At 44.1% G+C, this 22,060-nt stretch overlaps 1 protein-coding gene across 1 annotated transcript; it reads right to left on the bottom strand.

Annotated features, from left to right (window-relative positions):
- Positions 1-18,143: 18,143 nt before the first annotated feature.
- On the bottom strand, positions 18,144-21,406 carry foxi2 (forkhead box I2). The gene is made up of 2 exons (XM_046413805.1): positions 20,594-21,406; positions 18,144-19,822 (listed from the first exon to the last, which is right to left on the bottom strand). The coding sequence occupies exons 1-2, from the start codon at positions 21,198-21,200 to the stop codon at positions 19,224-19,226; spliced, it is 1,206 nt and encodes a 401-aa protein (XP_046269761.1). The 5' UTR covers positions 21,201-21,406; the 3' UTR covers positions 18,144-19,223.
- Positions 21,407-22,060: the final 654 nt, after the last annotated feature.

Below are 22,060 nucleotides of genomic sequence, written 5' to 3'. Positions count from 1 at the left end.
AAGCAAACATACTTCTGTGTAAACTTTATTACATCCAGTATCCAACAAGCGTTTCTGATACTTTTCTGTCTTAAAACTACCATGTGTTTGGAAATGCTTAACCTGTTTCGCCCCCGCAGTGGTAGAATCCCATGTTGACACCGCTGTGGAGGGTACTTAAACGCATCAAAGAAGAAACCTAACCCACACATCTCCTTGGAATGACTGTCTGTAGCAGAACGAGCATATAATTTCATCTTAAAAGCAGGATCCTTGCCCAGTATCGAGACAGCAGTGTCCAAGGTGAGGCACAACCACCAGATGATGAAAGAGACAAAGCCTAAAAGTTCATTAGGAAGTGTAAGATGAATTGACAGATGTTTGGCCCAGGATGCTGGAAACTATGCCACACACAACTTTTCAGCACAACGCGTGCATGAAACACTTGGCTGAGCTGAGCTGTAGACCGCAGCCCTAATGAATCACAGCAGTCTTTAATAATGGGAAGTTGTTTATGAACCTGCAAAGGTAGATGACTTATTATTGTCATCAGGCCGTTGACAGACGAGCTGTCTGCTCTGTCTGCTTCTCCCCATCTGCTAATTTACATGCATGTATACACTCCAATAGTCATTATGATATAAGTAGTCAATTCAACAACTGAAACATTTGTAAACACCTGACCTGCTTATAATATTTGGCTGTAATAGTTGATAAGCTGACCTACAGGTTCCAGGTGCATTTCACAGTCTCTTTATTTTGTTTATTTACCAATTACCAATTAGTCAGTAACCACCAGGTTGTTGCAAATCCTACTGAGTGAACAGACAGTGTCAGCTTCCTAACATATGACCCATATGGAAGAGTAAAACAGATACTGTGGGCACGGCTGACCTGACACTTAATAAACTGCTGTTTAATAATGATATGAAGTGGGAAGATTTTAAATTACTTCTCATAAAATTCAGAATATACCTGAATCCTTATCAAAGTCTGCTCTTCATGCATGTTAGATAAAAATGAACATGTTATCTCTAAAATAACATGTTGAACATGTTTATTTATTGTATTTAAATGGTTCAAACAAGCAGTCTGTAAATGGTTGATTATATGGCGCAGAATATTTTGCACAAGCACTCTGCCACCTCTGTGTTGAGAAATGTCTGACCACCGTTATTCCCCTCAGGTGCAGTGTGACGATCATCCCTGACTGTCTCTGCAAACAGAAGTAAAAATTATATTTGTTTCAAATGAGAGAAACATTATCTTCAGGAGCAGTGTGTGCTTGGGGTTTCAGCCAGTGTGCATCACCATCACCAGTAATTTTGTTCTCCCAAAGTTTTAACTTGACTGCAAATCTGACTTTCAAGCTTCTGTCTTTCACAATGAGCCAATCATTTGTTTTGAAGACATAATCTTGCTTGCTCCCTTGTCCAGCAGTCAGGTGCACTGTGTCCATAGAGTCAAGTGTGCCAAATCAAAAGTTGGCAGCTTAAAGAGAAGGTGCTTGTTGGTTGTCGATTTATTTTGGTGGTTTTCTAAATCCATTTTAACGCCAACGTTTAAGTGCTGTTTACTTAGTTTTAGTTTAGCGAAGTTATGCTGTAGCCTGACCTGCCAGATGGTGCTCACGAATCCTGTGGCATCACAGTTTAGGTGTTTTATTTAGACTCCCCAAGAGTTGGCAGTACCCGGTGAGAAGTAAGGGTACTCTTGTGGGGTAACATCAGAAGGGGTGTTACTTGGTACAGGTACAGGTGACTGCGGACACGTTTCCGGCACTGCTTTTAACCACATTGATCGAAGTAGTCTGTCTGGTTCTCACACAGATGTGAACCAAGAAGCTACTAAGAAATGTTTTATTTATCAGGAAGCTTATTGTGAGTGGGAAGCTCAGTTCCTCAGACTAGTCTGACAGGATGAGCTACTGGTAGCTGAGTGGGTAGCACCAACTGTCAGAACACCTGCATGACTGAATCAAGCAAAGGCATTTTTACGACATGGACAAATTTCCCACTCATTGTAATCTGTGATCTGAGTCCAACTAACTGAAGCACGCACATATTTCTCTATGCATGTGCATTTAAAATAAGTCAAAGTCAAAATAAAACAAAGCCGACATAAATTACAAGATAACATTTGCCAGCGAGCATTATCAGATATTTCTCATTAATTCTAAAATAATAAATAGCTGAAGGTCTGAGGAACATCTTCATTTATCCATACAGGCTAATTTAAACAAAGACTAAAAGTATTTATGGAAGTTACCCTACGTTACAGCTAATGATGCTACGGCAGCTGCTTGTTTTGGCTAATTGCAATCTGCAATTACCTCCTGGCTACCAATTCACACAGTATTAAAGTCTTTACTTGGTAATACATTCCTTATGTTTTAATGGAACAACCTGATAGAATTCAAAACTGGTTTGTTGTAAGGAAAACCTGAGGGAGGGCTTAACACACAAACTGAACACAGGAAGTCAGCTCTGACTCACCTGTGGAAGGTGACAGGCAGAGAAGCTGTCATGCTGCTCCACGCTGTCAGCATTCGTGGCATCATAACACCGTAAGTGGTTTCCACAGCAACCGTCGCGCGTGTACGAATACGGAAAGAAATCGATGTTTCGATTTATAGACTTTTAGCCTGCTTTGTGTCTACCGGCCAAATCCGAGTGGTACACCAGGAATTTGACTTAATTAATTGGCGCTGGCACATCACAAGACAGACGCAACGCCTAAAAATAAATAAATAAATAAGGCGACCTCATGTACAGAGCTGACAGGATGTACCATATGACAGTAGATTAAACAAACACTCAAAGATGTTTTTGTTCATAAACTGAATATGCTGCTTATAGTTATACAGTGATATTCATGATTAGGATACTCAGGTGCATGAAGCTGCAGCGCCATGAGCATTTTAAAGTACTTTAAAAGGGCTATAAGAGGGGTGAGCTTTCAACCTGAGCATCGTCATATATCATCAATATATGATGAAAGCGCACTTACTGAAACTCTCACATCAGCAGGGAAGCTAAATTAAACTCATTTTCTTAATTATATACACATGCTGGCATCCAGTTTTGGCTTTCACTTCTTATCTGGTGTTTGACATATCCTGTTTGTGTATATGTGATTTGAAATGCACTTGTAAATTACAATTATGATGTGAACATGCACTGTGTTTGAACTGCACCTGATTTACGTTATGTAGCACGAGCAGGATTTGTTTTCTCTTCATATATAATAAGGGGCTTTGGATATAAACATACAATAACTTACAGTTTATACAGTCAGCCAAAATAATGTATATACACATCAGGCAAAGAAAAGCATGCATAAATATCTAATTTGTATAAGTACCTCTGTAGATACCTCTTTTGAAGTTTGATCAATTGACAATAACACTGTGTACTGTTGTACGATGACCCTTTTCTCCTGATGTGTGTATACATTATTTTGGCTGACTCTGTATATGGTTCACTCTCGGCCAAACTGACCCCAACATGATCGGCTTTGCCATATTTATTTACTTTATACATCTTGTACTCTCAGATTCACAGTAATATGCTGTGAACAGATTCTTCCCTCCTCCCAGGTCATCCTCACCTTCCTCCAGAGAGCTCAGAGCCTGGCTCGGTGAGAGCCACCTGGCAGAGGCAGGCAGGCCAGGGGCGGGGAAGCTTTGTGGGTGTTCTGCACCGTCTGGGCTGGACCGGGCTAGCGCTGTCTGTGGCTCAGCGGGCGGGTGTGTGTTGTGTAACCGAAAGCTGTGGTTGGATTTTTTTCCCACATGAGCTGTCAACTGGCTTCATGGCACGCAGAGAGAAAGAGAGGGAGAAAGAGAGGGAGGGAGGGCGAGAGAGAACAATAATTAATTCAATTAATTCCCACAGTGACAGTTTTCTTTATGAGAAAATAATAAATCAGGTATGCTGTTAAAGTGGGAGCAGAGAGAAATATGAGATTGCTGTGTTTTTATTGAAAAGCTGGTGTTTGACGACAGCTTTTTTAGCTAACAAAACTGGGATTCCTGAAATAATTTAGTCACAAACACAATAATAAACAAGAAAGTCTCCATTTGGGTCAAAGTATCGGTATTATGCCTTCTCTCAAGAAAACACTTCACTTCAACCTTCAGTGACTAACATTAATTTGTTGCTACTTTGTGTAATATCCTCCATAAGGATTTTTATGCCCCTCATAAAAAGGTGAACCTGTAAATTAGAAGGCGTTCAGTTGGATTTACCCTCCATTACACGCTGAAATTTGCCTTGGATGTGGGAGGAAAAAAGGGTGGGTGAGCGACAACAGGGATGTAATTGGGTGGAAAAGTATTGCTTTTCCGGCAAAAACTCGGCCGGAGAAAGTCTGCGTGGGTAAAAACAGTTGTGTAGATGCAGATTTTCCTGCATCCAGGCCTTTCTCCTCCTATTTCCCAGACAAGACACTCTCACACACCCAAACAGGCGGTGGTTGTACACTGCGAGTAGAGGAGGACAGGGGGGTAATTTAAAGCTGAATTAGGACCTTTTATACTGATGCTATATTGTCAACACGGCCCATAAAACCACCTCCTCCACTCCGCTCCCCCTCCTTCTCTGCCATTCTCCCTTCAGTTCCTCTTTATTTGTTCTAATTCCAGGGACCGGCTGGGTCTTGCCTGGATTTGGAGAGTGCTTGGTTTCAAAGGGTAATTGACACCTTACCTGTAATTTCATGGTTTCACTCCACCTGCCTTTGATGTCTGGGTCTCGGTTGGGGCCAGGATGCGGAGGGAAGAGACGGTGGCGGTGTGCTGCTGCATGCTCTGCCGCGAGTCTCTTCCAGCCCGCCTGAGCAGTTTTCTGCACATGAATGACGTCTCATGCGAACCCAGGTTATTAGAGAAGAAGAAGAAGGTGGGGGGGGCTCCACGGGCTGCTGAGAAGCTTTTCTTGTGGTGACAAATAGGCCTATAGAGTTGTCAAGACCAACTAAGAGACAGGGGGATCAGATGAGTCAGGGGCAGAGATGATGACCTGAAACACATCACAGGAAAGCACAACAAAAGGTCAAACTTTAATGGAATTTTAATTGGAAGTTAAACACACTGTAGTTTTTGCTGTCATTGCGTTCCAACAAGTTGAAGAAGACCAGGAGATGCAGTACGTCTGAAAGCTCTGGGAGGAATTCGGAGTTCAGAATACTTAGCACAGATGTGCAGGTCAAGAATGAGCTTCCACAACAACCTTAACAGACTTTCTGTGAGTTTGTGACTCACGTCAACTTTGTGAATTTGTGTTTTTAAAAATACCTCATACAACTATCAGTTTAAGGTTATTCGAACAGCAGTTTACTTGTTATGTCAGTTATGTCTCTGTTCCACTGTTGTGATTTCTTGTTTCTTTTTCATACGCCTAACTCGTCAAAAGGCTTTAAACTGTGGTGCTCTGATCACCCCTCTACTCTCAGTTATGCTCATGCAGCACACCATGGTTAGACTTTCTAAATAAATCTCGTCAAACATTTCACATACTATGAATTTTGGACTGTTGTTAATGTTGTGAAATGGTTGCGGTTTGGTTTGGTTTAGGAAAAGCTCATGCTTTAGGTTAAAATAAGTCTAAATTGACAGCAGGTGGGTGACTCCACTGGTTTCAAAAAGAAATATGTACGTGAACCTATGAGGAAACTTCTCACTTGATTCCTTTTTCCAGTGAACAGGGTGTGCCTACCTTGTCATTTATGAGTCTCAATGCTGGCGTGCCCTCAGGTTCTACAGATCAGGACGGAGGTTTAGCAATGTATATCCTCCCCAGCACCACCCTCTCATCCAAATATGGCCACGTCTGGCTATAAATAACAAAGATGGCGAAGACCATAATGCAAAACTTGAGGCTTCAAAACCACAGTCCAACAACCAGTGGGTGACGTCACCACGGCTCAGTCCGCTCTTTATTATGCAGTCTGTAGTCCCGTCATGTCACTTACATAACCTTCATTTCGTAATATATGTCAGCTTACATATCTCAATGTGCAATTACGTAATGAAAATTAAAAAAGTCGGCTTGGACATTTGCTCACACACAGCACTAAATCAGCACTCTTCTGGGTGAAAGTCTTGTGTTTGACCCATCCAACCACCAGTTCTATCTTTAACTTATTTATCTTATTTATCAAACAAAAGGGACAACCCGTGAATAAACTCAAATAAAACACTTAAATTAAAAAAGGAATATCCTCAACCATTAAGTCTTTTTCCCCCTGCAGCCTGCTAATCCTGGGCTGTTATCACCTAAGCCTGCTTGGTGGTGAACTCTCGTCTGCGTGCTCACACTCGTATGCTGACTGGAAGCAAATGGATCAGGTTGTACGTTTGAATCATCCCGCTCGCTGTTTATCGGCAGAGGATGATAATGTTCACGGAAGAAGCTGTTTTGGTGGATGGGATGAAAGAAATGGTTTGCGCTGGAAGCTACGGGACTCCCAGAAACTGCGGCGAGAAGCCATAAGAATGAAGACTGGCTGAATGAACGGAAAGTTTTTTAATGTGTCTGCTTAGCGCAGCAGAGATGCTCCTCGCAGAGGTGAGAGGAAGGTTACCTGTGGATCCAGGCGAGCCGCAGTGAGTGATGAGAGGGGAGTGACAATGAAAATTGCATTTGTGCAACCATGAATCATTACAAACAACCCTTTAAAAGGCAGCCCTGACTGTAATTACCTCCTCTGCGATGCTCTATTACGGGGTTCTTTATTACCTTCAATTACTTTGCTGTGCCTTCCCTGGCAGATGGAGACCTCACACTGACTGACAAAGCTTGGCAGGTGAATCGACAAGGCAGCTTTTCTGTTTGAGTGCAAAAATGAAGACGTAAAAAGAACAGCTTTTTAAAGGAGGATTACGTAATCTGCGACCTGTTGATTCCACACGCACAGCACTGACAGACCACAGTTTACGGCAGCCTGGAGCCGACACAAATATCCAGGTCACATTGTAATAAGAGACACATAACAACAAGCTTATTTCAGTACAGAGGTGCTGAATTTTACTGTCTTTTGGCTTGTTGTTTTGGCTTTACAGACGCACTTTGTGCTGCTGTTTTTGGTATTTCATCAACTTTGTTTATAAAATAAAATCTGATGGCCCTGCCTGTCAAAAAAGCAACAGACGCAAGACAAATTTAGAAGCTAGCTGGTAAATCAAGAGGAGCTGGGAGGTACAGAGCCTTTTATTTTAACTGGTTAAGTCACGTCCGTCAGGAGGGATGAAACATGACTCAAATTGGCTACTGATGCTGGTATCTTTCTATCTTTAATAATAATAATAATAATATTCTATAATATTATCTTTTTATTTATACTTTCTTTTTTAACTGAAGAAAAATAACGCTCTAATGGGTGAATTTCTGCTGGTATGCGTTGTTAACAGTGGAGTCGATGACCCGTCTGGAGGAGGCAGACTAAGCTGATCACAGAGCAGTGGATCAGATCAGTACAGTGAGAGAACAGGAGGAGGAGGAGGAGGAGGCATGCTAAGGAAAAGCAGAGTGAATGAACGAGTGAAAACACATGGTCATTCTGAGTTCAGCCCCTCTCTCCTGCTGTGAGCCCCGACCGCGGGCTGCTTCACCGCCTCGCTGCCCAGGCTCCGCTGGGCACCCGTCCAGTTTTCTGTCCAAATTACCAGCTCCGCTTCGCAGAAGAAGGCCAGCGGGGTGAGAAGATCTCAGCCTCAGCCCCTCCCCCTGTCTGAACCCCTCGCTGGCCCGGCGTGAAGCTGACGGAGCGTCGCGGATGGCCCAGGGTTGCACCTGCACTGGGGGCTTTCCAGCTCTTCCCCCCTCCAGTTCACACACACACACACCCAACCCCTGGACCATAACCTTCTTTCCCTTTCTGTGGGTTTCAATCAGGTGGCCTGCAGTTTTGCTGTAAAGTGCAGTAGCTGTTGGACCAGACAGCAGCTTCAAACTGTTGCTGAATTAAAGTGAACTCTTATCAGGAGTGAACAATGCATTTCCAAACCTAAAACTGTTCAACCAAATTAAATGCTAAATTCATTTGCCATTTGACAAAAAAAATAAACAAAAAAAACATACTTTGTGATGAGCTTATAATGCATTATGCCTACCTACATCATGACAGTCTGCGTAGTATCATAATAATCACTTACGAGGCTGCTTTGATTCTTTCAAACGCATGAAAAGTTTACTGACCGACAGTGAAAGCTTGTGATGAAGCCTGCAGTAGTAAAGACGCATCAGCACGTACTCGACGAAGGGCTTCGTGAACCGGTGATGAGTTTAAAAACCCTCCAAACTCCAGAGAAGAGCAGGGCCTGGCTCGTTCACAGTGGGTGACTATTTGATCTGGAAAGATCTGGGTCTACCTGAGCATGTGCCTGGAAAACCCTGGAAAAGCCTGGAAAAGATTGCGTATAATAACATCCAGCTAAAATATCCACGTGTGAATGATTGTTGATTTTAGAAGAGTCACATCACTTGCTGGGTATAAAAGTCTTCCTCTGGAGGTTTGGAGCGTCGGGTATCATGGATGACGGGCGGGCCCCCGGGGCCCTGCAGTTTGTCCTGGCCCTGCCTCAGGGTTGGGGGTTGTGTTTACCTCATAACAAAAAGAAACATGGTTTTGATGCTCTGCCAGTGTGCTGCTGTGTAAACTGTAAACAGTACACACACGCCCTCACACACACACACACACACACACCTATTGCTGCAGCAGCCATTCCCCTTCCTGCTCCTTGTCAGTGTAACTCTGCCACATGCTAACAGTGTTCTTCTCTCTCTCATTACCACCATCATGGTGCCCCTGAGCAAGGCACTCAGCCTCTAATTGCTCCGGTGGAGCTGCCAACTGTGTTTGTACTGGGCAGCTTCCAGGTGTGAATGGTTTAAATGTTATTTCCTGCCTTCCAGGTGGGCTCTGACTTCAGTTCATTTCATCAGGGTACGAAAATCAAGTCGCGGAAACGTGACTGACGGCACGCCTCAAGTCAGGATCCCCATTTGGCTGCAAAATGGCAAACTTTGTCAATGCAAGTCGAGACAACATTTTCGCTTGATCCTTTAAGAAAATATACACTGTTGTAAGGACCTGGGGAGCGAATTTAATGAACTAACAAGGAGACTTTTCATCTTTTTACAGCAATTTTCACACACACCTACTCAAACCAGTAAGAAATGGATGCTGGAGCTACAGCTAACCACGATCTCCTGGAAATTCATTTAAAGAGTATAATTTGGAAAATGATGAATTGTAACACAAACTGTGATGTAGGATTATCTCTTTTTATTCCAAGTTCGCCAAGCAATGGCTGGCATGGCCTCTCAGTTTTGAAAATACCCAAATACTTACTCACTACACCATATTAGTTTAATTCTTTTTAGGCCAGTGTGGTAAACATTTTCACAAATCATACAAGCAGTGACACAGCAGCAATAAAACTGATTATTACAATCAGCATATTTAGCTAAAGGCTCTGTGCTTCCCAGCACCCCCCAAAGCATTTTCTTGTAGTGTAACAGTGGACGGCTGCACTCTGCCACCGACCAGCAGCCCGGCCGTGACCTCGGAGCAGACGCTCGGAGCGGTGAACCCAGAAAAATGTGAGCGAGGAACCTCAGAACCAGTGAACCTCCAACATACACACACTCACACACACACATACAAGCTCACACACACCCCACCACATTAACCAGTCTCTTACTTACTCCGCCATGGAGGCTGATTCCGCCCTCTGGATGAACCTTTCCCCAGGACCCTGAGCTCAGAGGGGGCTGGATTAAAGGGTGGAAGAAGGAAGCGTGTGTGTCTGTCTGTGTGTCTGTGTGTGTGTGTGTGGAGAGGGGGTTAAGAGAGATAGATGGATAGACTGAATGGATATAAAATGATGAAAGTTTGTCAAACGTACTCAAACTTTTTTTTTGAAGAACTAAAGTTGTGGAAGTAAAGACCACCACAAAACCACACACACACACACACACACACACACACACGCTGCCAATCTCATTCTCAACCGCGGGGGCTCCTCCCTGGACTCCCACCCCATCATGCACCTGTTCACAGCTCTGTCCCAGCCTGCCCTCCTTCCCCTGCAGCATTCCTCCAGACACACACGAGCAGACTCTGTCATCTTTGATATCCCAAACACAAAACCCTGAAACAGACTTCACTATTTTGGTTTCCAGAAACGTAATTAAGCTCTGCTCCTATCAATAGGCTTCCTCACATTTGATTTATGAGCCTGTTCTGTACATCAGTCCCGCAGCAGGAGTTCAGAGTCTCCTCCTCCGTGGTGACAAATGAGAGATTGACACTCTGTGATGAATGTGAAGTCTGTACATCCCCAACATAAAATAGAGCTCCCTCCCTCCCTGCCAAAGCTGTGTGCAAGTATTAGCTGCTCAGACAGGCTGCAGCGCCAAGGCCTCGTCTAACCCCTTAATTTTCTGCCTGGAGGTGTTGGGACTTGTTTGAGAGACGTAACGTGGTTCAGGAAGGCTCCCTCCTCCTCAGTCGCATCATGCAGAGCACAGCCGCACTCATATTAAATACAACTCAATCGAAGATTTGCAGGCGTAACAATTATTGTAACAATTTCTGGGGTTTCCTAAAAATAATTGATAATTAGGATTTGCAGTCTTTCTCTGGGTGCGTCCACTGGTCAAATAAGCCTTGCATAGTAGGAAGGCTATAAAAACTAAAGTGGGAAAGATGTTTTTAAGTATGCCTTTTTAATAGAAAAGAAAGCAAAAAGTAAACACATCTGACAGGTTTCACTGTGTGGTCCAACTTTGGTCCAAACTACAGTAAAAATTCTGGATAGATTGTCGTTTCCATGGTGGCACAGAAGACAGAAGACAATAGACGAAGATCCATTGATCTTCATCAGAGCTGGAAGACGTACTCAGACTGTGTACTTAAATAAAAGTTGCAATACCACAGCGTGGAAATACTGCTGTAAATGTCATGTGTTTGAAGCTGGTAAAGGTGGTTTAATTCAGTTCAATTCAGTTTATTTATTTAGCGCCAATTCACAACAAAAGTTATCTCATGACACTTTCTAATTAGAGCAGGTCTAGACCAGGCTCTTTAATTAAATTTTGTAATACAGAGAAGCCAACATTCCCCCTGGAGCAAGCACTTGGCGACAGTGGCGAGGAAAAACTGCCTTTTAGAAGGCAGAAAACTCTGAGCAGACCCCGGCTCAAGATGGGAGGCCATCTGCATTGAGCGGTTGGGTTTAATTTCCTTAGTTTATCTGCTGAATAGTTCTAATTTATAACATTACATCATAATCTAGATGTTGATTATATTTTATATTATTAAAGTACATCTACAAAGTAACTCGTAACTATGTTAATATTTGCATTTAGCTCAAGCTCAAGCCTCCTGTGAGGCTGTAGACTCTGAATGTGCTTTTTAACCCACACAAATTACATTTATGTCAGTATGCTTTCATAGTTCAAATACAACAAGCAGCTACACTGTAAATCTTCTTCATAATTCAAAATAACAAAAAAAGGACACTCAAAAAAGTGAAAAAACTGCACAAAAAATACTTGAACTTTGTGTGTTTTTTAAAAGTTCATCTTCACCTTTAACTCGACTGATCAGATAGGTTAAAGATGAGTTGTGTTGTTAGTTACTCCTGCAGCCTCAGCTGACTGGGGGTCCGGTGGTCTAACAGGTGCCCCATTGTTATGGGACATGGCAGAAAGTCATATTTTTGCCAAAGCAAGATGGCTGAACCAAAGGTGTTACAGTTTGTTTTGTTGTTTCCTAGGGGGCAGTGAGAACGTGTTCACCTCTGCTTGATCCTCCCCTCTGTTTACCTCCCCTCCTCCTCCCCCTCGCTCAGCCCTCTGCGAGCCAGGGCGTGGGCGTCCGGGGCTTCGAGGTCCAGGCAATAACAATAGCTGGACTGTGCTGTCCTGAGTCCCAGTCCCACACAATGACCATGTCCATGTCGATTAGCGTGGGGTGGCGGCCGAGCTCGGTCCGGCTGGGGCTAATAGCTTATTACGCCGTGTAAAATGACAGTGTGATCTGGAGAGGGGCCAGAGAACGGGCCCAATTAAAGGAGAAAAGAGAGGAAGAGGAGGGGGAGGAGGGTGTGTGTGTGTGTGTATGTAGAGAGGACGAGGGTGGGTGAGGACGAGGGCAGCAACGTGCATTCCTCTAAGCTTCGGTCTAATTCGCCCATGACGGGTTCCCTGGGGACTGACACCCTCCTTTGTTGAAAATATTTGAGTATCCTCCTGCTCTGTTGTTCCAAAACACATCTGAAACAAACCCCAAACACACTCACAGGCTACGTTACCGCTGCACAGTTATGGGTAAACAACGCTGTTTACTTGTTGATACAGTTTGAGAAATGAGACACAGAGAATACGGAAGAATAATATTCAGTGCACACTGAACAGCTGTGTGGTTTAAGCTGACGCAGTCAAGCGACGCTCTCACGAATGCAGAGCAAGTCATGCTAACAGATCCAGCAGAATGTGCTTTAAGGCCCACGGTGGGTTACGCCGTACAGACAAAAGTATTGGGACACCTCACCATCACACCAACAGACAGCTCTGCAGCTCTAACAGCTTCCACTCTTCTGTGGAGGCTTTCCACAACATGTTGGAGTGTTTCTGTGGGAATTTGTGCCCATTCATGCAGCAGAGCATTTGTGAGGTCACACACTGATGTTGGACCAAAAGGCCTGGCTCACAATCTCCGTTCCAGTTCATCCCAAAGGTGTTGGATGTCGTTTTTCATTGTTGTTTTTCAGGAGTTTCCCTTCACCCTGAAAAACAACCCCTGTCCACATACTTTTGTCTATGTTAAGGTCTGTTAAAGACATTGTGCTGCTTTCCAAAAGCATACTGAACATTTCATTTCAAGTGACTTCCATTAAGGTGGCCTTTGGAGCAAATACAGACTGGAGTAAACTGGCTGTTAGTCACATGACCACCTGTGAGCCGCTTGCCTTCCTGTGACATGCTGCTGTAACGAGTTATTGTGAAGTAAACGTAAGATGTGATCCCTGAGAACTCGATCACATCATCTCTCCTGAGCCGTTAACTCACTGCATGACCATCGCAGTGCCCTGTTAACTTTTCATTCATTATCAGCATCAGTGACCAAATTAACTGTTTCGTAAATAAATGCACCCATTATTCTTTTAAAGGAAGTTTATTTTCACTTTGTTTGTTACATTATGTTGAAGTGAAGTGATTCTGTGTCTCTAAACATTGCAGTTTGGCATCATCAACTCAAAACAAGTTTTATGCCAAGTCGGATGTGGCTGCTCCAACATGTGCAAACCAATCAATGTGCCTGCAGGCAGATGGGACCGCGTGAGGACCCAAACTAAAGTGCATAAAGTGTAGTTTAAAAAAGTGTGACTTTTTCGAACTTACTGGGCCTGGAAGATGTGTGCTGCTCGACTTATTTGACAGATTATTGTATTTTATTTTTATCTTTATTTTTTATTTTTATTCTTCAATTATATGTTACTGTTATGTTCTATGTATGCACCAATCACCAAGACAAATTCCTAGTAATGTGAAACCTCTTCACTTACATGGCAATAAAGTCTTTTCTGTTTCTGTTTCTGTTTTCTGTCTTGAGGCTTCTTTTTTCTCCGCTGAACAAACATGTCACCAGGTGTCAGGGCTCCAACCATGAACATCAACACGCCCAGTTTGCGTTTTGTCGGGGATTTTTGTTGGATGTCATTCCTCATTCCCGTCTTCCCTCATTTCCTGTCCTCTCTGTACTGTACTTGACTAGCCATACAAACTGCTCAAAAGGCACAAAAGAAAACTTAAAAACTGCACCCACACTGACTTTCAGGTGAGTATGAGTATTCAGAATGACTTTAAGAGCGTCCTGTGGAGCCGACACGTTTCTCACACTCAGTCCACCTCACAGGCTTATGGACATGCTGCTGGATGTCTTTGCGTCTTCATTATAAACTGGACAGCCGCCCTCAAGCTCCCACAGATTCCTAAACTACCAATAAACAAGTTTTTGCTTTAACCTGCCATTATGAAGTAAATGTTGATCGCGCAGTGTAACAGTGAGAGAATATTAACACCATCGGAGTTTAGACTGGTTCACTTTAAAACCAGTGCAGTTTAGTTTGCCACTGAGCACAAAATCTCCCGGGAAGATGATGACCGACAGGTGATCCAGTCCACATAAATTCAGGTTTGTGTTACTTGCAAACCAAAAAGCAAAGTCTGTCCTGTTAAAGCTTACTTTCTCCCTTTTTTTGTTGACTTGTTTCAGTACTTTGTACAGCCAACAACAATAAGTACTGCTAGTTAAACCAGCCAAAGACACAACACTTCCCTGTTGGTGGATGAACTGGAATAAAGCTGTTGTAACAAAGTGTTACCAAGATTTTTTCTCAATGGGATGTAGATCCTGTCAGTTCGATGTTTAAGCTCCAGGAGGAACAACAACAGAAGGGGTTAATGTAATCCATTTCATTGGAGGGGGACTCTAATAACTGGTCTCTCCCTGCGTCTCCATTGGCCCGCGGAGTTTCCATTGTGCCGGCCGGTGCAGGTGTGGGACATGCTTTGTTGATCATAATCCCCGAGGCAAGGGGAGAGGCTTTGAGTGTGTTTGACGTACCCCACCGGCAGGCCCTTTGCTCCTCGGCCGCCGAGCAGCCACCGTCTCCAGCGGCCGCTCATGGGATCCGACAGGCGGAAAAATAATGAACAACACCTCAACCCGGAGCTGACCTGGCTTCAATTCACCAGCTCCACACGAGGGGTAAACGAACCACTTAATTGAGCCTTCCAGGATCAAATCATACTCAAGACCCCCCCCCCCCCCCCGCCCAAAAGCCACCCCCGCGATCCCCCCCCCCACCCACCTCAGCCTCCATCCCGGACACAATCCATCAAGATGTTTTCCTCCACCCCAACTCTAATTCCTCCACTTCCAGTCTTTTCTTTTGTTTCAAACTCTTTTGCTTTACATTTAGTGCAAACCACATTTCAGTTGGAAATATTGTAATGTTTTTATCCATCCATCCATCCATCCATCCACTTAAAGGTATAATATGTAACATTTCTACATTAAAATATCCAAACATGACCAGAGCTCTGTCATATATTTTGTTGAGTTGTGTACTTACATTATCTCGGATGTTTCCAGCAATGTTCAAACTCAGAGAAATCTGTAATTTCATTCAAGCAGATGGTGTGTTTCATTTGGTCGCCTGTCGAAAACACTTCACGTGTGTTGATTAAGAGACTCAGCAGCAGAAATTACACACTTTAAGGATTCTTTTTTAAACTCGTCTACTAAAAAGTTGCAGTAAAGCAAAAATAATTTTTCTGGGGCTCAGTCACAAAGCTGGGCTGCAGCAGAGAAGAGCATCCTGGTCCTCACAGGTGAGACGCCTGAGAGTCAGTCAGGGTCACTTGTCCACCAACAGGATGTGACAAAAGTTAACAATGAACCTCAAAGTGTTGCTCTCATTTCCCCAAAGGAAAACCTTTTCGACCAGTCATGCCTTTGGTATAGTTTTCTAAAACATCACAGACGGATTGTCTTTCGGGAAGTGAATTCAAACCTCTTGCCCCATTTAGAACCACCTGGATGTAATGTTTGTTCAGGCTGTTTGTGATTTTGAATGACAACTTTATTGCGGTTTAGCTGCTATTCTCAAAGCTTGTTTTATTTTTTTTTTCTGGTACTGTTCTGCATGTGTTGGGTCTAATAATCTCTGAACAACGAAATGGTTCAAACTTTGATGAAAATCTAGTCTGTTGTGGTTTGACTGATGTCTGAGTCCTGAAATGAGCCTCTCGTCTGGGACAACATCACTCCGCTGTCCTCGTTTAACATCACAGCCAGAGATCCTTCGTGAAGTCGATCCACAGCCCTTCACGTGAAGCCGCTTTCTGTGCCCCCTCTAAGATGTTTATCGTCCCCGGAGATTATCAGAGGAATAATTCGAGCTGGAGGTCCTGTCGGGTCTTTTCAGGACGTGAACCTACAGCGTACAGTCACCCGTCGGAATAGCACCCACGGCCTTGTGTTCAAGCGGCTTCCCAGCCGGACCAACAATGGCGCTTTTCAAATGTCACCCGAGAGAGCCGTGTGGATGCCAAATTAGGATGGGGTGCGCAAAAGAAGGTGATCAAACAGAGCCCGGGTCAGTGGATCGCCTCTAATTGAGAAGCTCACACTTGGCAACGGGGGTCCTCATTCAGCAGAAAGCATTGGTGCAGTTAGTCAGAGTGGAAAGGTTTTGGCGCACACAACCGAGTTTGACCTCTACAGTCAGATCTGGGTCATCAGATTGTCGTTCAGGAGTCACGATGGCGTTAGGGAGCAAACCAGAAGCCTGTTCGTCGACTGGTCCACACTGGGATCACAGCAGAACGAGTCTTTGGCTGCGAATTTGTGCTCACAAAGAGCTAAATTCATGGGTCTTAATTAGTAAGTCAAAGTATGAGTAATTAAACATGAAATACTTTCAACATGTTTTATCAGTATCACATGACAATCACAGCTTTTACCCTTGAACTTTATTTAGATCCTCTGCTAAATAAAAGTGACACACAACATTAACAAGGCTGCCTTTTTCTCTTTTTTTGCAGTTAATCCCAGAATAATTTAAATTCACTGAGAGCCGAAACAGACTATCATATCAATTCCACGGCACAACTCTTCAGTGCCTTACACACACAAAGAGTTAAACTAAATAAACGATCAAATCATTGTCCCTAATCTGCACGATGGGTGGCAAATATTTGCTGAGGGAATTTCTCGATGCGTCGTTTCTTAGCAGGAACAAAGCAAAATGGCCTCCTCTCAATTTGAGGCAAACACCGCCGGAGAATGGAAACAAAAGAGATGCTTAAACCCCGTTGGTCTAAGAGGGATATCTTCACCTCTGTTCAGAGAGTCCCTAATTGATACATGGGGATTGGCGTGAAGGACCGAGGACAATACCTCCATTGTTTCCACTGTTTTCTCAATCAAGACGTCTGTCAGCTGCGGTGTCTTTGCAGGCAGCTTGGCCTGCCTCCAGTCTTGAACTTTCTCTTTTGATTTTTGCAGGAGTTTCTCTGTTCGCGGCTCGTCTCTGCCCGTGGCGCTGGAACACATGTCGGAGTGCATCAGCTGTGACTGTCAGAACCAATAAACACACTTAAAGCAAACGTGACTCACACCCTGAGAAAGTTATTGCTTGTCTCTTAAAGTACAGTGCGGGATGAAGTGTGACCGAAAAGCTTTGGAACATTTCTCGTTTTTGAGGATGTAATCTGTTGAATTACATGTATGTCTAACAAAAAATAAGAATTTGTCTGTTTTTCTTTCTCCTTGTAATGCTTCACAGAAAATAAACAGTGAATCAAGCATTATTTTTTTATTTCAGAACTCTGAGCAACATCTAAACTGTGCAGTAGATATGAATTACCTTAACAGAAAACTCCTTAAAAACAAAAGAAAGCATCCATTCATTATTCAGTTTTCCACACGTTGAACTGCATGTCTTCCTGTAGAAAAATGCAGTTTGCAGGTTAAGCTGCCCACCTGTGCACTGACTGTCTTTATGATTTGTGCTGTTAATTTATTTCTCCTTCCCTTTTGACCAGCTCTGGCATCAGATGAGTACGTTTGGGGGGGTCAAACGGAGGAGGTGGGCGACGTTGCTGCCCCCCCAGCAACAACAAAACAAAGGCGGATGCAAATGACTGTCTTCTGTGAAAACCGTCAGCCCTTCACACAAACCACTGATCCGACAGGAAGATAGGAAGATAACTTCGTTTAAGTCAGACGTGAACTTGATCGTAAATCAGGAAAAGTAAAGCTGGCTGGAATGAGTCCGACTGAGGGATCAGAAACGCCAAGTGAAAGTATTGCTGCGCTCGTAGAGCACTCAGATACAGCCTGGCAAAACCACATAAACTCAAGGTTAATGTAAAATAATTTATTAACTGTTAACGAGGTCACTAAGTTTGCCCCGCAGCAACACGACTAACTCACACAGTTTCCTTACAGACGGCGAGAGGCTGCATTGAGCTGAAACGGAGTAGAAGTAATTAAATATGAGATTAAAGTCGATTTATGGGTGTGCATTCAGATGATAATGAAGCCCTGAACACCCTATCTGAAAATGATGCATGACAATACAGTAGAGACCACATGATATTTATTAATAGTCACAGTTGAAACTGCCTGTAAGCTGTATGCACTGTATAAAGATTAAAAAAAAGGACAATAATAGATACAAAAGCCATTCAATGATTGTCACACTGAATCCTGAGAGAAACCATGACATAGCATATAGTTCTTAGATATATATATATATATATGTATATATATATATATATGTATATTTATGACATCTGGGTTTTAGTGATACTGTTTTCCGGCGCATTTTGTAAGCAAATACTTCTGCTTTAATCAAACTATGTTCAGACAGTAGAAAACGATGCCTATCAGCATAAATAGCATAAATAGTCACAAACTATCTTTATAATTTACAAAAATACACATTTATAAACGTCCACATGTATTTACACAAGCTGTAGTGCTGTGGTTTCAGTCAACATGGAGGATATAAAAATAAGGCAGGCCCCCCGTCAAGGATCGTATTGGTATTCAATCAATTGTTACTGCATTTGGAAACTGTGTGAGTACACAGGCACACCCGTCACAGCAGGGCACTTTCATCTCATAAATGTTTGTCGTCTCGAGGTAATGGCGGTCTCACAAAGGCAACTTTGGCAGGTTTGAGTTGATTTTGAATGAGCAGTTTAAAAAATTTTAGCCACTCCAAAGAAACATGGGCCGGATTTGGCTTTGACCACGAGAAGAGGGAAACGTTTCTTGCTGAAACTGCCACAAAATGTATAATAGATGTTAAAAATATTACAAAAGACTTAAGTGTTCAGTGGTTGTCTTAGTTTGCGAGTGAATTTTAGCATTAAGAGCATTAAGAGCAAAGAAAGAGCAAAGTAAGAGCTTTGATAGAGTGATTTAAAAAAAAGAATAAAAAGATAAGTGCTCATTTTTGTTTGACTTTGCAGCTGGTGTTTCCACAGTCTGAGTTTATTCAAGCGGTGAACTGATCAGTGAAGAGCTCAGGGTGCAGAGAATCCACCACCCAGCCTGCACCCTGACCTCTCTGCTGAAATGCACGTGTGTTTCTGTGTGTTTCAGAGACACAAGCCTCACACAAAACTGTGTGAGGCTGTGGTAAAGACCAGCTCCTATAGCTCAGTCCCTTCCCTCGGGTAAATCAGGCTGTTGACACTGAAGCTGTTGTAGAAGTGGCTGTTGAACTGTCCGCTCTGCCCGCTGCCAAACGTGTTGTAGTACACTCCACGGTTGAAATGCAAGCCCTCGCCGTGCTCTGATGTCCCCGAGTCCTGACCGCCGTGGTTGAGGTGGTACGGGCTCAGGGCCGTAATGTTCCTGTTCGACAGCTCGTTCACCAGTCCCAGGGACCCCTGCCGGCTGGGGGCCCCCGAGCTGAGGGTGGACATGCTGCTGTAAAAGTTATTAAAGCAAGGAGCGGTGGAGGCCAGTCCGGGCGGCGAAGACGAAGACGAGCTCTTGTGGTTCTCGTTCATGGCCTCCATCTCCGGCGAGGACGGCCCCAGGAGCTGAGGACTGTCTGAAGGCTTCAATGTGGACGCCACCGCTGCTCGGCCATCCTCGACTTTTGTGGCCCCCGCTGCTGCTGTCGCCGCCGCCGCCACTCCCCCCACGCTGCTGGGATCTGACCGTCTTTTCCTTTTCCTGCGGAAATTTCCGTTGTCAAACATCTTTTCACAGTTTGGATCCAGAGTCCAGTAGTTTCCTTTTCCTGTGATTGAAGGCGAGACACGTCACACATTACAAATTCATCATTTGAGTTTTGGTTAAGTGAGACTTTACCTGATGGAAGGTAATGGATGGAAAATATCAAGTGTTACGGTCTGAATAAAACATGACATTTCTTTCAGCCTTTCAGCCTCTCGGTATGACCCTACAAACACTGAGAGGACAGTTTGAGCAGTCAAGCCTAACTTGTATCCCATATTTTAAAATGAATTGTTATGTCAGAGTCTTAAACGTTTTCTGAAATGTGAGACATTAAGGGAACATAAATAAATAAATAAAACTTTGTCATTCTGGTGCACATTGAAGTAAAGGTTACAGAGTCTCTCTGAGTCCATCTGTACTCGTTAACCAAGAGACTTTCATCACTTTGTGTTTTTTCTTTGAATTATTAATTAAACAACATGTACTGGGATTTCTTACCCCTGAACTTTGCATTCCTAATTATTACCACTGATCTCCTTGTGTCATCACTTAATGACTTGTTGCTTTTAAAATAAATTAGAATATTATCACACAGTATCAGTTAGCGTTGGGATTTTTTTAAAAACAGCATCTGTTGGAGCTGAGTGTTGACAGCACTTGTTTATTAAACTGTGAAGTTTCTCTTTTGTTTTTTTTTCACATTTTTAAAAAACCAACTGCAATTCATCCCCACATAATTTCCCACCTAATTCAACTGCACTTTCGGGTGCGCAAACTGTCGCTGAACGCCACATTATTTATAAGAACTTTTTCCTTGGTGCGTTCACGGTACCTGGATCGTCCTCGTCCCTCGGCACTTTCTTGAAGCAGTCGTTCAGAGACAGGTTGTGCCGGATCGAGTTCTGCCAGCCGGCTTTGCTCTTCTTATAAAAGGGGAAATTGTCGGCGACGTACTGATAAATCTGGCTCAGGGTCAGCTTCTTCTCATGCGCATTCTGGATGGCCATGGCTATGAGCGCCGAGTAGGAGTAGGGCGGCCGGACCAGCTTCAGCAGCTCCTCCTGGCTGGCGATGGACAGCCAGCCCAGGTCGGGCCCGCCGAAGCCAGGTGAGTTTGTTATGAACTGCCGCTGCGAGCCGTAGGAGGGCGGGATGAAGGGCGCCGGGTTGTTTCCGTGCAGGTACGACGCGGAGGAGTTGACGCCCGGCCCGTTGAGCCACAGGTACGGGTTTGGAGACGATGCGTAATCTCCGAGGCCGTAGCCGGCGGGTCTCTGCGCGCCCTGGAGGCTCTGCTGGTGGTACATGCTGCTGAAGTTGTCGCAGTAGACGGCGGCCATATCCGGGGCCTCCTGGGCGCCTTTAGGTGGGAGAGAGCCGACGGTAGGGGAGGTGTGTTGGTGGTGCTGGTGATGGGACTGAGGATCGATGGAGTTCATCACTCCCCGCGGGAAATCCCAAAGGAAATGCTGAAGCGGTTCAGGTGGCCTCTCCCGGTGGTGCGCAGGCAGCAGCAACAAGTGTCAGGGAGGATGGAGGAGTTTGGGGAGTTTTAATTGTATGAACCCTTGACAGCAGCCACATGCAGGCGCCAGATGAATCCCAGCAGCCAATAGACACACAGTAAGCAACAGGGGGGCGTGGTCATGTTCCACCTCGCTCTGCAGAGAGCAGGTCAGCGGCTCCCGAACGTTTCCCCTCCTGGAGACGCGCAACGTGCCGGCTTCTCTGAGGCGCAACCTCAGTCTACAAAACGACGAGCTGGACTCAGACTGCGGGCATAACGTTTAGAGCAGCTAACACACCTGACACAAACCTGAACCTTTTAATACTCTGCCTCGTTCAACGCTCACTCATCCAAAGGGAGGACGAGGAGGAAGCGCTCGGGTGTCAGGGCACAGTTTGTTTTACAGAAGTTGGGTTTAAAAAACACTGAATAATATTTTAGATTCACACCCTCAGCGTGTCTCAAAGGGTCGAAATGCAAATGGATGATTTTATCGTGTCATGTAGCTGTTTCAGAGTAGTGTTTCAGTAAATTAATAAAAGCACAAAATATTTTGATGACATCAACAAAAACCAACAAGCGAAAACCCAAACAAAAGAACCAGCGTGTGGTCTGGTGTGTGTTCGTGACAGTGGTTACCAAATAAATCCCTCAATGACAGGACTGGTTTTAGGTGATTTGAACAAACTAAAAACCCAACCAACAGTCTGTCACTACAAATAGAGAAGAAACAGCTGCTTTAGTTTGTCACAGATGGTTAGAAAACAAGTGACTGTAGGAACACCACAGTCC

This window comes from Scatophagus argus, chromosome 15 (assembly GCF_020382885.2).
Source record: "Scatophagus argus isolate fScaArg1 chromosome 15, fScaArg1.pri, whole genome shotgun sequence".
In the NCBI taxonomy this organism is placed as follows: Eukaryota; Metazoa; Chordata; class Actinopteri; family Scatophagidae; genus Scatophagus; species Scatophagus argus.
Note: the sequence above shows the minus strand (reverse complement) of the source record. Positions and strands in the feature narration are given on the sequence as shown.